The 16501-nt window shown below is 36.1% G+C and overlaps 1 protein-coding gene across 1 annotated transcript in view; it reads left to right on the forward strand.

Moving 5' to 3' along the window:
• Positions 1-16501, forward strand: part of NEGR1 (neuronal growth regulator 1) — an 886803-nt gene that overhangs the window by 696650 nt on the left and 173652 nt on the right. The window contains exon 6 of the mRNA XM_030913644.1: positions 7516-7667. Within this exon, the coding sequence (XP_030769504.1) occupies positions 7516-7667 (152 nt within the window). The remainder of the gene's footprint in view (positions 1-7515; positions 7668-16501) is intronic.

Genomic DNA, 16501 nt, shown 5'->3' on the forward strand with positions numbered 1-16501 from the left:
TTCCTGGCTGCCTTTGCTTGGCAGCCTTCCACTACCTAGTCCTTTAGTCTCCATGGGGATGTCACCTTCTCCAGGAAAGCTACCACAACAAGCTTTTTTCTACCTGGGGAGGGAGCTCTTCAAATGTACCTTCATGGACTCACATCTAACAAGCACTTATTACACTAAACACAACTTATTTTACTTTTTCATCTCTCCTGCTAAGCTGTAATCTACCTGGAAATGAGGATTCTGCCTTGTTCACTATCATGTCCCCAACACTTATCATGGTATTTGGCATGAATGATACACTCTTTTGGAAGACTGCGTTATAACCTTTTACTAAATATAAAATAGAGCCATTCTTATTTTAACACACTTTCAAATTGGTGAGAGACTATTAGTACAAATGAATCCTGTCACCTTAGATTGCAGGACATTGTAAACCCAATACACGATTAGAGAAAGGAAGTTGATTTCTGCTGCTCAATTCTGGCTTCTCGGGATTTTTTCTTTGTGAATATAGTTTCTGAGAAATGGTTGTGTTGCTATATTATGGGGTAATATTTTACATTAAAATCATGGGCATATTGATATTAGAAAAATAGTTTAAGTGGTGGGGAGAAATCCAGTCATAGGTCAGGTTGTCAGGGATACAGGAACTCACAGCAGTCAGGGAGGCTTGACATCTGTACTGTAGCCATTGTTTATTTAATGTAGGGTTAAAAGGGAAGATCCTCCCATGCGAATCAAACTGTCACAAGGAAAGCAGCCCAAAGGTCTCTAATCTAAAAGTATTAATTTCATTAAAATTGATAAAGTAAACAAGACATACATTTTAAATAGCTTAATAAAGTCTAGATTCATTAAAGTGTCTAATATATTATAATAACATTAATTTATTCAAACACACAACTAAAGATAGATACCCCTTGGGGCTAAGACAGTGATGCATGATATTCTTCAGCCTGTTCCTAGGAATAAATGATATCATATTGTTTTCAAGCCTTAAGTATCAAGCAGCACATAAACCAGTAGGTTGCCATAGCAGCATATTCACATAAATTTTCATTTCTCTCTGGTAGTTCTTGCTCCTCCTCCCTTTCACTTTTCTTTTTTGTTAAATCTGTGAAAAGCTTAGATGAGATTGATGATGCACACGTAATTGATACTGAGTTTGGCACATCTTGAAATCATGATGCCATGATCTTTTCAGTCACTCTCCTAGATCTTTTCTTTAAAAATAATTTCCTGAATGCTCAATATTTAATATTTTTCTGCCAGCTGAGAGGAAATGTATCTGTTGTAAGAAACAGACTTTATCATTGAACAATAACACCTATCATAATCTAGTGCCTACTGCATTTGGCATATATGTGCATAAATATTACACATTAAATATTTTTAAAAACATTTTAACATTAACACTTTGTGATTGGCTTCATTTTTCCCATTTCAGAGATGAAAAAACTAAGAATTACAAAAATATAAAAACAAAATTCATTCAGACAAGCACGCAACAATTACTCTATGCCTATTAACTATCTAACACTGTAGTGCATGCTTAGAATACAATGAATAACAAAATCAACCTGGAACCTTGCCCTAACAGAGTTTTACTCTAATAAGGAAGATGGACATTAATCAAAAATCACACAAATGTATGAAAACTTAAAACTGAAATGATGTTAGAAAAAGAAGTATTTGATGTTATGATGATGATTTGGCCAAGCCAAGCAGAATACAGTAACCTCATACCATCACTAGAACTTGAACTTTAGAGAGAATTTTAGAATTACTCTAAAATGCTGCTTTCTTGTCATTTGGATAGGTTGCATTTTTCTTCCATTCTTGACTATATTCTGCATATACACTATGAGGAGGGACTTTCTTCCATCCAAATATTTAGTGAACCTCGAGGAAGAAAAACAAACAGTAATTGATAGAGTGTGTGTATGTTGGAGAGAGTTTGAGCAGGGAAGGAGGAGAGAACCTATGGTACGTTTCTCATCTCAGGCTGCAAGAAGCCTGGGAGGCTGACTATGGGAAGCTGGACACAGCTGCTCTAATAGGCTGCACTGAAAGACATGACTAAGCCCCAAATACATAGTCAAGAGGCTTCTGGTCCAGAGATATATCCAGATAACATTTTTGTTGTTGTTGCTAATTTTTTACCCATTAGACTCACCTCTTGGATCAAACCTGGCTTTCCTGTCATGGGTGCCACATGCCACTTGGCTGTTTAGCTCCCTTGGTTTCATTCCCTGACTTGACTCGATTTTCTTGAAGTACCCATGATTTCTGATTTGTCTCTCCAAACTTAGATACAATATCCTGGTTTCTACTTAGTGATTTGAATGTCAATTACTTCTTTGGGAAGGCACCAGTAGTCAGAGGACCTATACTTAAATCTTGATTCTGCCACTTATCAGATGGTGCAAGATAAATTAACCTAATCTTCTTAAATGTCTGTTTTCTCATCTATAAAATGGGACTAATAATAACTACCTCCTAGGATTGCTGTGAAGATTTGTTGATATGTACATTTCAACATGCTTAAAGTTTTCTGCGTGTCAATTTTTCACTCATAACAACAAGCATTATTGTGTACAATGCTGAATTTTTTTTTAAATTTTTGAGATGAAGTCTCACTCTGTCGCCCAGGCTGGAGTGAAGTGGCATGATCTCAGCTCATTGCAACCTCTGCCTCCTGGGTTCAACCAATTCTCCTGTCTCCGCCTCCTAAGTAGCTGGGATTACAGGCTCCCACTGGGATTACCACGCCCAGCTAATTTTTGTATGTTTATTAGAAGCGTGATTTCACCATGTTGGCCAGGCTGGTCTTAAACTCCTGACCTCAAGTGATCCACCCGCCTCGGCCTCCCAAAGTGCTGGGATTACAGGCGTGAACCACCATGCCCGGCCACAATGCTGAAAATTTTTAGTGTGAGATTACTTCAACCATAAATGTATTGAGAACAGATAAAATGTCCCACATACATAAAGCATTGCTGGTCACACTGAAAAGTCTAGAAATACAGTCTGATTCAGAGCCTACACACACACACACACACACACACACACACACACACACACACACACAGAGAAAGAGAGACGTGTGTGTGTGTGTGTGTGTGTATATATATATATATATATATATATATAACTCCATCCTTGGGAAAGGCATTATGAGATGTGTTGTGGAAGGGACCTGTATGCTATCTTAATGTCATCTTCAGATTTTCAGATAGAACTAAGGTCCATGAGATAATAACTATGTCATATTTTTCCTCTATGGTTCCTAACTCTCTTTCAGCATAGAAGGCATTTAATCATAATTTGATAACCAAATAAAACCCCATTTCTGTTAAGTCCATATAAGAATTCTAGCATCACTCATGGCTTTTTCTAAATCCTTCTCTTTTGTTATAATTTGAGCTGTATCTTTAGTTCACACAACATCTTGGAATTCTGCAAGCCTACAGTCCATTGCTGACATTAACATTCCTTGTCTTCATAAATAAAACTTCTATGATTCAAGGGTTGACTTCCCCCACCATCTAATAGCAAAGATTGATTAATAAGACCATATTAATCTGCCCACTCATATAAAGTGAATTCCAGTCTCTACAAGATTTATCATTATTTGAGAATGCCTCCCTCACTCTTATTCTAAGTTGTTCTAATATTTAAAATGTTGTCTGATACTTCTTAATATATATTTCCTACATTAGGAATGAAGTCTTTCTGTGGCTGTTTTCATCTGCAAGTTGGTTTCTCTAGAGATATCTGTTGTTATTCCTGACCTGGAAAGACAGAGAGTGAACAATAGTCTTAAAATGTGGATTGAGGCTAGATTTATATATAAAATGAATGAGGTCCAGTGTGGCTGCTCCATTTACTAATATTTTTGCAATCTTAGCAATCGGTACTGATGGCTATGTGGTCAGTTTTTTGGGGTGATGTTGCTGCAGGCTCTCTTCTGGTGGTCCCAGATAGCTGCTGCCTGGAGGGAGGTTATGATTGTAAAGTTTGTGTCCATTTTGTGAGTAAGAAATATGTGTACCCCTAGTTATCAGTAGGCTTTCCATGTGCTACTTCTGACTGACACTAGAAAATATAAGGGACTATTCTAATTCAGAACTAGTTAGTGGGTTCGGCTGTGTCACTTATGAGCTGACAGCATCTGCTAGCAAAGCAAATAGCCTGCAGTTCACAGATTTATGAGGCATTGGCAAAAGCCAGAAAGGAGAAGAGGAGTGAGAGTTATGGTTCTCAATGTGAAGCAAACTTCCATTGGTGTCAGAGAGTAGAGGACAGCAGGGTCCACAGAAATAGAAGGATCTTATAACTATCTTCCCTATGATAAAAACACAATGAAGAAAAATGACCAGGTATTTCCAAGTAGGCACCATATAGTACTGATCTCTGCTGAAGAAATGGATGCCATATTTAACTCCGAGCTCCACAGAATTTGTTTGTCCTTTTTTTTTTTTTTTTTTGGCAGGGAGGGGCGGATTTCAACAGAGGCTATAAGAAAGCATATTTCTTGTATAATCTAACTCAATATAAGAATGATTCTTTTTACAGAAACAAAGTTATAGACAATCATATTAGAACAAATCAATTATGGAAAGAAAAATGTCATCAATTAGAGAGCTCTTTTATCATAATTTGGTTTTAGTCAAGGAGTGAATCACATTAGGGTCATACAGGCTGGAGTTTCCAGGTGTGGCTCAAATTTATACAACCAGTAATTAAGGGTAGATACGTTCATATTAACAAGGTCCCCACTGTGACTAAAACACCCTTCGGTTGTAAACACCCTTTTATGTGCTGGATTCTTCTCCTTGGCTCTGAGCTTCTCAAGCACAGAGATCAAGGGTTGCCCAGTCTTGTCCCTAGTCACTCAGCCAGCATAGAGCTCATCTTTGAAGCAAATTAATGAATATTTTCAGAATTGATTTGAATAATTGAGAAAGCCCATCTTCATACCCCAGAACTCTGCAGGAAAATCACAAAAGTACACTCTCTATAGACACATACACCATATCAGAAGTCACTCTCTCACAAAGTCAGCTTTGCAAAAGTCCTTCTTCCAACCATCTACCAGATGAAGAGAGGTTTTCATGTGGTGTTTGAGGAGTCAGCACTTCTAAAACACACAACTACAGAAGAAAGTAAGCTTTAGATTTCTCCAGTAATTTCAGAAAAGTAGCTTTCCCTAGAGGGAAGAAAATTCCCTCAGGGAATGTAGTTTTCTTTTTATTGGCCATAATAACCTGCCTGACTGATCTGAGTAGCAGGTGTTGGAGCACTAATGCTCCACTCTGGTAAGGATGCACACGGTACTGCTGGCCAGAAGCCCAAAATGGGCCCACACATACGGAGTACGGATGTGCTGCATGATTCAGCAACATCTGTGGCTGTGCCTTCAGATACATTTAAGGGCAGGGAACTGGAAGCTAATTCACCCAGAAAGACAGCCATAAGGAACATAAGCATATAGTGTCATAGAGTATCTGAATTTACTTCCTCAAGTCTTTCCCCTGGGTCTAGCCAGTTGAAGGCCCTGGTTAATTTCTCTCTCAACTCTTCAGCAGGAAAATCGTCCTGGTTTTGGTCAATGAAACACAACAGGGATTTAGTAGTCTGGGAAGTTTCTGAGTCCTCTGGAGAATGTGTCTATAATAAAGATGTGGGTGAATTGATTTAAGTCATAATACTGAAGCTTGCAAGTCAATGAAACTGTTTTTTCACAGAGCACCGATTAGCTAAAAATAAAGTTGTTAATGTGATGCAGAAAAATATATAATAATGACTATGGGAATTTAGCGTAAATGTTGGTAGGCTTGAAATGTGAGACAGAAGAATAAAAACTGCCATATCCATGATATTTTATGCCCTATTATCTTATGTCAGAGTTGGAGATCATTAAATTTATTGCTCAAGCTAAAGTTTGTTCAATGTTTATGTAACTCAAAGTTTTATTTATCTGATTAAAGTTTGCATTTGGGGTAAGCCAAATTCAGCTATTACATGAAATACAAGTAATTCCCAGAGTAATCAAGTATGACTGCTCATCTTAATCTACATTTAACAATAGTATATTTCATCTAAATTCAGGTGCAAGCCACATAGTATAATGCAAAGGAGTTCAAATTGAACTCCCAGAGGATGCCATTTATTAGCATTTTCATAATTAAAAAATACAAAAACTTGAACACATTAAAGAGAAAAAACTACCATGTCATTTGGACTATCAGTTTACATAGCCTATGTTGTGATCAGTGTAGCTCCTTTGCAATAAACTATGGGTAAATTGTGGAGAAGTTAGTATCAAATTGACATACTCATTGTAAGAAAATTTACATTTAGAGAGAGAATTTCTTGAAGAGGCCACTGAAGTGGGCTTACCAATGCCTATGTTGGGGGAACATCACCTGGACACCATTGATCTTTGTACTATTTATTATGTACCTAGGATATCACTATTAAGTGCTTTGTAGGATTCAAATATCAGAGAAAGCATGTTCATTCAACCTCTCCTTTTGAGGAATTTAAAACTATTCAATTTATTTGTTTTGAAAAGGCTTGTGTGCATGGAAACTGCTAGAGAGAATAGTGCAAATGAAACATACAAAGAGAGAGATAAGAGTCCTTTAAGATAAATTAGAAAAAGAGAGATAAATCTTTGGTTAGACCTAAATGAGGAAGGAAGAATTTGAATAGCAGAAATAGAAGGTACAAGAGATAGGCTACAGATTTAGAAAAAGGGTGAAGCAGAAGTAGGTACAACATGCATTGAGAATGGTGAAGACATGCCAGCCTATTTCAGAGTGAGGGCCTCTGGTGGTAAATCCAGAGACTGTTGGACTATTAGTGTGAATTTAGGTATAGCTGAATCCCATACTGAAGCCTAGAGAGTTTTAAAGACTTTCCCTGACACATTACTAAAATGTGGCAGTAATGGGACTCAACTTTAAATGCTATCTCCAATACTATATGGCTGTCTCTTTCTAGGTTTAATGCAAGTTATCTGTCTGAGTTGTACAAGAGTAAAGTGGTGTTGACTCTGAACTCAGAACCATCCTATCCCAGTTGTAGGGTTAACTTTCAACGGAGTTATCTAATAATATTTGAAATGACCCAGACATACCAGCTTACGTAGAAACCATCAGTTTGTACTTTCGGTGGAATCTTTATATTTATTTCCTTTAAACTCCTTCCTGACTGTAGTAGAAGAGATATTATTGGTGTGGTGTGTTTTATTTTCTAAAATATGTAACAGTGCATAAATAGGACATGTAGCTATCCAAGCTCAGTTTGTTACAGAAACAGTCTACAGCTGACATGCAACCTCACTTCCCCCAAATCTACTAATGTAAGTGAAATGTAAATTGCACCATTATCAGGTTATATGCTAACGTCAGCTTGGTGGAATTGTCTATGGGTTGCCATGACAACCCCAGCTAAGATAAAAATGAAACTGATATTCACAATACATATTTACCTAGAGCTTATTTTGTCTTCTAGGCTCTTCAATGGCCAACAAGGAATTATTATTCAAAATTTTAGCACAAGGTCCATTCTCACTGTTACCAATGTGACACAGGAGCACTTCGGCAATTATACTTGTGTGGCTGCCAACAAGCTAGGCACAACCAATGCGAGCCTGCCTCTCAACCGTAAGTAATGCAATGGTACCAAAATGCTCCCAGGGGCCTCTGGGCCCCTATCCATCAGTAGAGATAAAACCTAAGAATAGAGTACATTCATTTTAAAACTCAACCTGATGTGACACATTCCTTATATGTCACACATTCCTTACACATGGAAACTTTGCCCCCAAATCATATAGTTGTCCAAAGATTTTATAATCCCTGTAGAAGTCTACATGTATATAAAAATATGTTAGAGCTGAGAAAGGAAAAACTACATGAATAATAGGGCTAACTGAAAAAATGTCTTTGAAGTCAGTAGATTTGGTGAGATTTTGTTGTTTTTTAAATGTATTACATAATCTTGAAGTATAGATTAACATGGCTTGAATTTACTCTTGGTTGGTTTTCATTAAACATTCATCTTGGGATAGCCAGAATTTCACAAGCCATACATAAAATGAAACAGCAAGTAATGATCATGGACAAAATATTTTATCCATATAGGTAATATTTTTACTCAAAATTGTATTTTAAAATACAACTTAAGATTTTATTCAAATAAATACTACATTTCTAATGTATCTTACTTCCTAAGGACTAAAAACTAGAAAAGAAGCACAAACAACACAAGGATCTGGTAAAAGGATAGAAACCTCCATGAATGTTTCCTCCCATAATTAATTTTACTGCTCTTTAGAAGCTGAGTAACCAACAAATTGTTGCAGCCACAAAATATTCTTAATTTTGAAATCAAATGTTTCTCAAAATGTTCAAAGAAGACTAGAGAGAGTATACTGTGTTTTCAGTGCCTCAAAGTTATCTGAATTATCCTTATCTCTTATAGTTAATATTTTGTAGTAACTTGACAAATGTATATTTGTCTTATGATCCTGTTATAGTAAGCTGTCTCTGAAAAATGCAAATATTATATAGTTCATCATAGCTATCATTTCCATTTTGCAGAAACGGGGATGGGATATATGATGTTCCTACAACTTAAAAATATACTGTAATAAGTTTCCATGATTTATGAGCTTTACATTACCATAATTTAAGAATTCTGATGTGAAATAAAATATATCAGTTTATATCACATCTTTTATTATCCCATCCTAATATTCTTTAGTACTCAATTTGAAAGAAAAACATTGCTTGCCATGAAATAGTTATAATATAATATGCTTGCTTAAGTTCCTTCCATGAGGATGATTTATTTAGTGAAATTATGAATAATATAAACCACTGAAAATATTATAAAGCAGTGTGAATTCCAATTTAATGTAAATATTGATACTTCTTTGGTATATTATTAATATTTTAAATGGTTTAAATATTCAAGCACTTGAAAGAATAAATGAATTAACACAGCAAAGTAAAGAAAAATTTAAGGCTTAATAACATATTAAGTTTTGCTATTTAAATTTTTAAATTACATTCTGATTTTCAAAACTGAAACATTAATGAATGTGAAAAATTAGGAACAAATTCCACTTGTGTAAACATTTGTTTTACTCTGGCAATCTTAACACAAATGTCTGGAAATAATATAGTGCTGAAAAGGCTTCTAAACGTAGTGCCTTCAGAAGAGACTCTCATCATCTCTCTCTGCCATTGACTTGCTGTATGCTGCAGTGCTATTAAGTACGTACAATTTGATTAATTTGTTAACAAAGGCAAAATATGAAAATCTCATCTGTAATTATGAACATAGCCTTGGGAGTTTGGGAAAATGCCCATATATTCAGAACCACTTGTACGACCTCATCTGAAGCTCTTACTGCCCTAAGCATTTTTATTTTGTCTTATAGTTATTTTTATATATATTCCATCTCTCCATCAAATTATAAGTTCTTTAAGAAGACAGGATCAATGTCTGATTAGTTATTTTATTTCCCATATCACCAAGCACAGTGCCTGCTATTTAATAAGCAATTAGTAAATCTTTAGTGAATAAATGAATTAAACATTGACTAAATGAATGCATTGATTAGTGAATAAATAAATGAGTGAATGAGTTTTAGCTGTAGAATTTATACTTGTAACCTCTACAGATACAAGACAATATGACTGTAATTACAAATAGCACAGTGTTAGCTTACTCTGAAACAGACTCTACTCTTATTTTTTATATGAACTTGTTCATTTAATTCTCACACAATCCAAAGAGCTAGATTCTGTAATTCTCCTCTTCTAGAAAGGAAACTTAGAGAATATAAATGTGGCCGAAGCCAAATGGTTAGTGACAAAGCAAAACCTTAAACCCTGACAATCCGGCTTCAGATTCTAAGCTTTTATCTACAATGCCTACAACCGGCAAAGCACACCACTAGACATTGGAAAGAAAAGGGTTAGTAGGACTGGAACCCCATCCTGAAGGAGTTCTCAGATGAGTGAGAGGTGAGAAACAAGCAAGCAGGCAACTATAATGCAATATGGTCAGTGGTATCATAATGGGGCAGAGAAGATGCTCTTACTGTAGTCTTAAGGGTCATGAAATAACTTTCATGTAGAATAGCCAATACCACCATTTGAATTATAGCTAAGGTACAACTGAAAACATCATCTTAGCAATGACTATCTCGTTTTCTGGGGCAGAACTTTTCAGGAGCTCATTCAACAACAATCATGTGCACAAAGTATAGTGGCACAAATGAGAGAATGATCAACTCAGTCAGTCTCAATGACTCAGAGAAAAATATAGAAGAGATGCCCCTTGAGGTAAAGGTGATTAGGTTGAGCCTGGGTGTGGGAATGGTGATGGAAGAAACAGAGAGGCAAGCACTCTAATGCGGAACCGTTCATGTAAAGACATGGCAGTATGAAACAATTCAATACATTTGAAGACACTATAGTACTTTAATATGGCTGGAATAAAAGGTAGAAGGAGAGTATTGAGAGATGAGGGTAGACAAGTTGGCAGGGATGAGGATGAGAGAGTTGAAATGAGTTTTGGCTGTATCCTGGTTTTGGAGAGTTACGGAAGGATTTTAACAAGGGAATGATACAAACAGATTTGGTTTCCAAAAGACACTCTTATGCATTGTGAACTGCTAAACCCAGATAGTAAACTTTTAATGCTAAAGGCAAAATAACAATAATAATAGTAACACCAAAAAGAATAGCAGAGGCGAGAGAATTGAGAGCTAATTAGGAGATAGCCATTAATGACCAAATCTGGCAAAAAAAAAAAAAAAAAAAAAAAGGAAGGGAGTTGCAAGGATCTAGATAACTCCTAATGTTTAGTTTGCATGAAATTAGCCAGAATAAGTGCATAAGAGAAGAACTGAGGCTTTCAGATCTTAGGAGGAGGTAGAAATTAAAGGAAAAAATTAGATCATTTCTAGACATTTTTAGTTCGAGGCAATGTCTAATAGGTAGCTGGGTATAAAGTCCAGAATGGAGACATAGGTAAAGTTATCAGAATGGAGGCAGTAGTTTCAGCCATGAGAGTAAATGAGACTTCTCAATAGAAGCCATGTAGAATGGAAAGATTACCAAGGACAGAAATCCAAGTAAAATTAGCATCAAGGAGTGAGCCTAGGAAGAGAAGCATCCTGCAGAAGCAAGCAAATTCAACGTGAATGGAGATGCCTGAGGAGGGCCGGCACTGTGGAGTGCTGTGAAATCTGTCAGAGCAGCCCATTTCAAGAAGAATGAAGAGTCAGCACTGTCCTGTGCTACATCCACTCAGGGAACATCTGAAAATCAACCACTGTCTCTGACAGTAGGGTGGTTAGTTACTGGTGACCTTTGCCAGAGCAGTTTCTGTGTAAAACTGAGAGTAGAAGCCAGATTTCTGTGATTAAGGTTAAATAAATAGATGAGGAAATAGAGACATGGATAAGAAACTGCTCTTTTCTGAGGTTAGGCTATGAAAAGGAGAAGACAAGGCTGATGTTATGCCTTGATGTCTAGCTGCTGGTCTGATTAGAATTCCTTTCTGATTAATATGGCCTAGCGGCTGTGTGTGTATCAGCAGCTCCCTGACCTGCAAAGATACAACATCCTAGCATTTGATGAACTATACTGTAGTGAACTTGCAATGTTTTCTGGTTTTCTGCAAGTCTCCATCATTTTCAGCTTGTTCGCTTCTTTCTCACATCTTTCTTGGGTCCCAGGGAAATAAGCAAATTTTTGATTTAACGTGAAGACACCTTAAACTCCTTTATCTTCCATGGCCTGTAGGCTTTAGGCAGTAATTGTAAGAGAACCTATAATTTTAAGTAGAGGTTTTAGTAATTTCATCAATAGAATTACTTTAAATTACTTAAGGTAAAAATGTATGTTTTCTAAAAGAAAAAGAAAGCAAACTTTATGGTGGAAAAACTACCGGAAAGCTAGTATACAATGAAGATCTGTCATCCTCCAGATTCTCTGTCCAAAAATTCCTGAAAGATTTCTTCTACGTTGTAAAAAGTACAAAATTGGAAAGGAAGAGAGGGAAAGACAGAGAGAATATTCTGCAGATCAATGTATATTAGCCCTCAGGAAAGAAGTGTTTTAACAAAATTTATAATGGATAACAGTATGCCAACCATTCATAGCAAAATTCTTATTAAATAAAAAATTGAAGATTCAAAGATATTTGTTATTTTATTGTTATTTTTCAGTGCATTTTTTGCTTCCTGAACATGAGCAACTAAAAAAAATGTTTCTTCCAAGTCTGTTCTTTAAAGACTATGAACTGAGTGGTCCCATCCTGCCATCTATGGGTTCAATTCATCAAATGTACACTATCACTTAAGTGGGAATTCAGTAATCAGTACAACATAGTCATTTCTGTAAGTAAAACATGTTGTACACACTTTGTTTCTCACTTCCACAAAAGTACAAATATTTATTATAGGGCAAGTATTCAAAGACTTGCCATCTAACGGGAAATAGGAGAATTAATTAAGGTGGAAGAAAGCTGCATAAGCAAAGTGCTTAGAATTCACACAGCCTTAGTTTAATACAACCCTCTCTTGAGACCTAATACATGGAAATATTTGGTACAAATTGAGTCTCACTATCGATAAAGACTCATTGCTTAAAGTCCCAAAATAGATAATGATAATATTGCTATGATGTGTGGATGCTAAACTCCCCTCTCAGGTGTTCCTAAAAATATAGTGTCAGATCCTTTACTGTAATATGGGTTCTACAGGTTCTAATGATGCTATAGGGATCTCTCTCTCTGTGTGTGTGTGTGTGTGTGTGTGTTTACTCATGTATGCATTTATTCAAAGTAACAAAACATTTGTCTCAGAAATATTACACGTAAAACATTCAAAGGACTGATCAAAACTGTCTTTTCCCTGCCTTAGCAGCCCTGTGGAGACAATAATGAAGTCCTAATTTTAAACGCTTTATGCTGTCAGGGCTTTTTAACTTTCCGGAATGTCTCCTTTCATATCAGAGAAAATTTCTTCCCAGCCTGTTTAATGTGATGGGCATCTCTTCTTTTCAGATAAAAAAAGAAGTCAGTAGCTAGTATCCAAAAGGAAATGGAAGAGGAGTCTACTGAAGAAAGTAAGAATGAGAGTAATGTAGCAGTTTTTCCCTGGTTAGATTCAACCGATGCAAGCGAACAGTACCTTTCAACTGATTTGTTGAATATGAAACTAGCTGTGTCCCTGCAAGTAATATTTCAGCTCTCTGCTTGCTTCAGATGTTCCCACATGCCAGTAAGCAACGATACGGGTTCTGTTACTTTTGCCTATTACAATGAACCCTGAAAGGTGATACCACAGATGTGAATGACTCATATTTTAGATAGAAATTTATCTCTCCTCTTGTAACTTAAAGGAGATAGGGTTTTCATTTTGGTTGAAAGAGGCGGTAATAAATTTAGACTTGGTGATTATTGAAGACAGAGTGCTGTGTGAGCTAATCTGCTTTATCCTCGCAGCTTTGAGATGTTAATGAGAAGGCTTTCCTGGATGTTCTACTAATAAATATTTAACAAAAAGTAGGTTTGCAGTTGTAGGTAGAATGTGATCCGGGTATACAGGCCTATCTAATCGTTATCTACCAAACAAAATAACACACACAGACATAACCATCACACAAATCATGAATATACACAAATTTGCTGAAGTGGAGTATGAGTAAAGCAAGAGAATATTTTTCCTCCCCAAACTCATACCTGGAACGTGTATGTATTTTCAAGAAGATAGACACAAAATGGCCATTTAGTGGCATATGGGAGAGACAATAACCAGCAGGCTGAAGCAGTCAGAATGACTTGAAGTTTATGGTGCTCCAAGTCACCAAATTGCCTCTAGTGAAAACCACATATCAGTTAGCGGAGCTTTAGTTACGTTACATTTGTCAATGCGGAGCTTTAGTTACGTTACGTTTGTCAATGCACAGAAATTGGAGCTAGAAGATGTCTCAGATTTTACATAGTCAGTTTTCTTCCAACTTTCTTAAGCAATGGAACCCTTTATTCAAACCAAATAAAATCTATGCGAACTCTTAATGTATGACAAAGATAAAACTGGAGTTAGTTTGGTTAAGTTGGAGACAAATCTTATTTTCCTACCCATCACATTACATAGCGGCCTTGAAGCCTCCCAAGACATCATACAGTTCCAAATAATTTGTTTTGAAAACTTTTGTCTAAACCAGTTTTTTCACTTTATAGGTGAGGAAACTGAAGCCCAAATAGGATGAGTCAGAGTCCAAAGTCAAGCAATATAACTAGGGTTAGAATTTCGTTTTTACTACTCTTTTTCCCGTGCTTGTCCCACTGCACAGGTGGAACACCAAAAGCTTTGAGTCGAGCAGATCTGAGTTAAAACTATAATCCTTCATGAAGGATTGTAGATGCTTTAGTCACCTGACCTATAAAATAGAGGAAAATAAATTCTTTTTATAGGATTATTGTGAAGATTAAATGAGAGGACGTGCAAAATCGCCAATACACTACTAGTCTAAAACAAGTGCCTATTAAATGCTGGTTTCTTTTGCTGTCCTTCTCATGTATAATTCAAATGTTGAAGGGTAAACACAGGCAAGCACAGATCTATATAACCTGAATAACTGTGTAACTTTATTTCACTGGACAGACAAATCAGCAGCACCGGTTCTTTGATTCATTTATTAATGCACTATGTATATCATTATGATATTGTCCTTTTTATTAGAATTATTAATTAAATCGGCCATGCACGTAAGCATTCACTTGTCATGAGAAAAAAAAAAAAAAAAGTGGAAAGGTTGTACAAGATTAATTACTCTACTGATGTGTTTCTCCCAGGTTAAGAGACAATTTGACAGCTACTGGTACAGCACATACATTTCCCACAGCTGACAAAGGGTCAGTAAATTCAGAAGGGAAAGGAAGCTTTGGTATTTGGTGTTGTCATTGATCAGCCTTGAAATATGGCTTGCTTAGGAGGATTAGGGACCAAAAAGATATAGAAAAATAAATTAGAATTTCCAAATTAATCACAAAATTTTACTAGAAGCCCTACCCTTGGAGTCAAACTGGCCTTAAATTGGAGAGCTCCATAGCAATTAACTGCCTGACCTCAGCATACCAATCTATAAAATGAGGAGACTAGACTAACTAGTCTCCAAGTTACCTTTCAGCTGTAATGTTTTCAGATCCTAAGAAATCTGTTTGTGTTTAAAACATAGTATGTATGTATTGATTGTTGTTTTTTAAAGTTAAACTTCCTCTTTAACAAAGTAGAAGTGCTGCCAATACTTTTAACTTCTGTATATTTTTGTTATTGAACTCAAAATTATTTTTATTTGACAGAAAAATGCATTTTAATGTGCTTGTCTCTGTAGTGAGTTTCCATAAAACTTAGCTCAAGAGCACTGCCGGTCTAATCATTTTGTCATCTCTATACAGAATTTTACTCTCCAGAGAAATTTCCTTTATGTTCACAGTTGCAACAATCTTGGCCAGTAACCTATGAAAAAGGCACTAGAATAGACATTCTTGCTTGCTATTTTATTTCACACAGCTCTAATCCTGTAACTAATTAGGCCAAAATGTGACTTGAGTATATGGGGTTGTGCCTATTACGGCTTTGTAAAAATGAAAACATGCCAACATTTCTAATCAAAAGAAAACATATCAACAGTCTTTCTTCAGTATGCCTTTCCTGATTGTTTCTCTCACAAAGCCTTTTGGAGGTCCTGTGAGATACTTCTTTCCCAGCACTTCTGAGAAGTTTCTTGTAGCATACTTACCCAGCATGCACTGTGTTCCCTGTAACTATGACTCCATCTAAAGTGAGATCCAATGGTTTGAGCACATAATAAGGTGGCAAAGTCTGGGCCACTGTATCACCTTCACTTCTGTGCTGTGATTTTTCTCTGAAAATGGAAATATGACCCCTAATAAAAGATCCAGGAATATGTGTGAACAAAATGATTATTATGAAGTTCTGAGTACCGTTATGATTAAACTTCCTATTTCTCCTTAGAGTGAAACATAGTTAATAGGGTGCTCCACTAAATGAAAAAGTAAATTGAAATTGGCTCTTTTTTTTGCCATTCTGATGTTCCAGATAAAGGTAAAAAGAGGAGGAATTAACTGTGAAAGCAATAATATTTCAATGGGCCACTCTTTCTCCAAAGCACTGTAAATTCAGTTTTAGTATCCATAAAACTGCTAGGGAAAAGACTGAAATGGCATGTCTTCATTGAATGTGGCTATTCAGTGTGGACTGGATTTCCTCTCTTTATAAATGTAATTCAATTGGGATTTCTCTGCAGAGATACAAATTATCTATCCACACAGTATATGGCTAAATAAGATTTGAATAAACCAAGCAAGGCTTGCTTGCATGGAAATGTTATTTTGCCTATGCCCTGGCCAGGCATTTATAGTAGGTTGGATTTTCCAAATTTTAGGT

The sequence above is a fragment of the Rhinopithecus roxellana genome, chromosome 12 (genome assembly GCF_007565055.1).
Source record: "Rhinopithecus roxellana isolate Shanxi Qingling chromosome 12, ASM756505v1, whole genome shotgun sequence".
NCBI classification, from domain to species: domain Eukaryota; kingdom Metazoa; phylum Chordata; class Mammalia; order Primates; family Cercopithecidae; genus Rhinopithecus; species Rhinopithecus roxellana.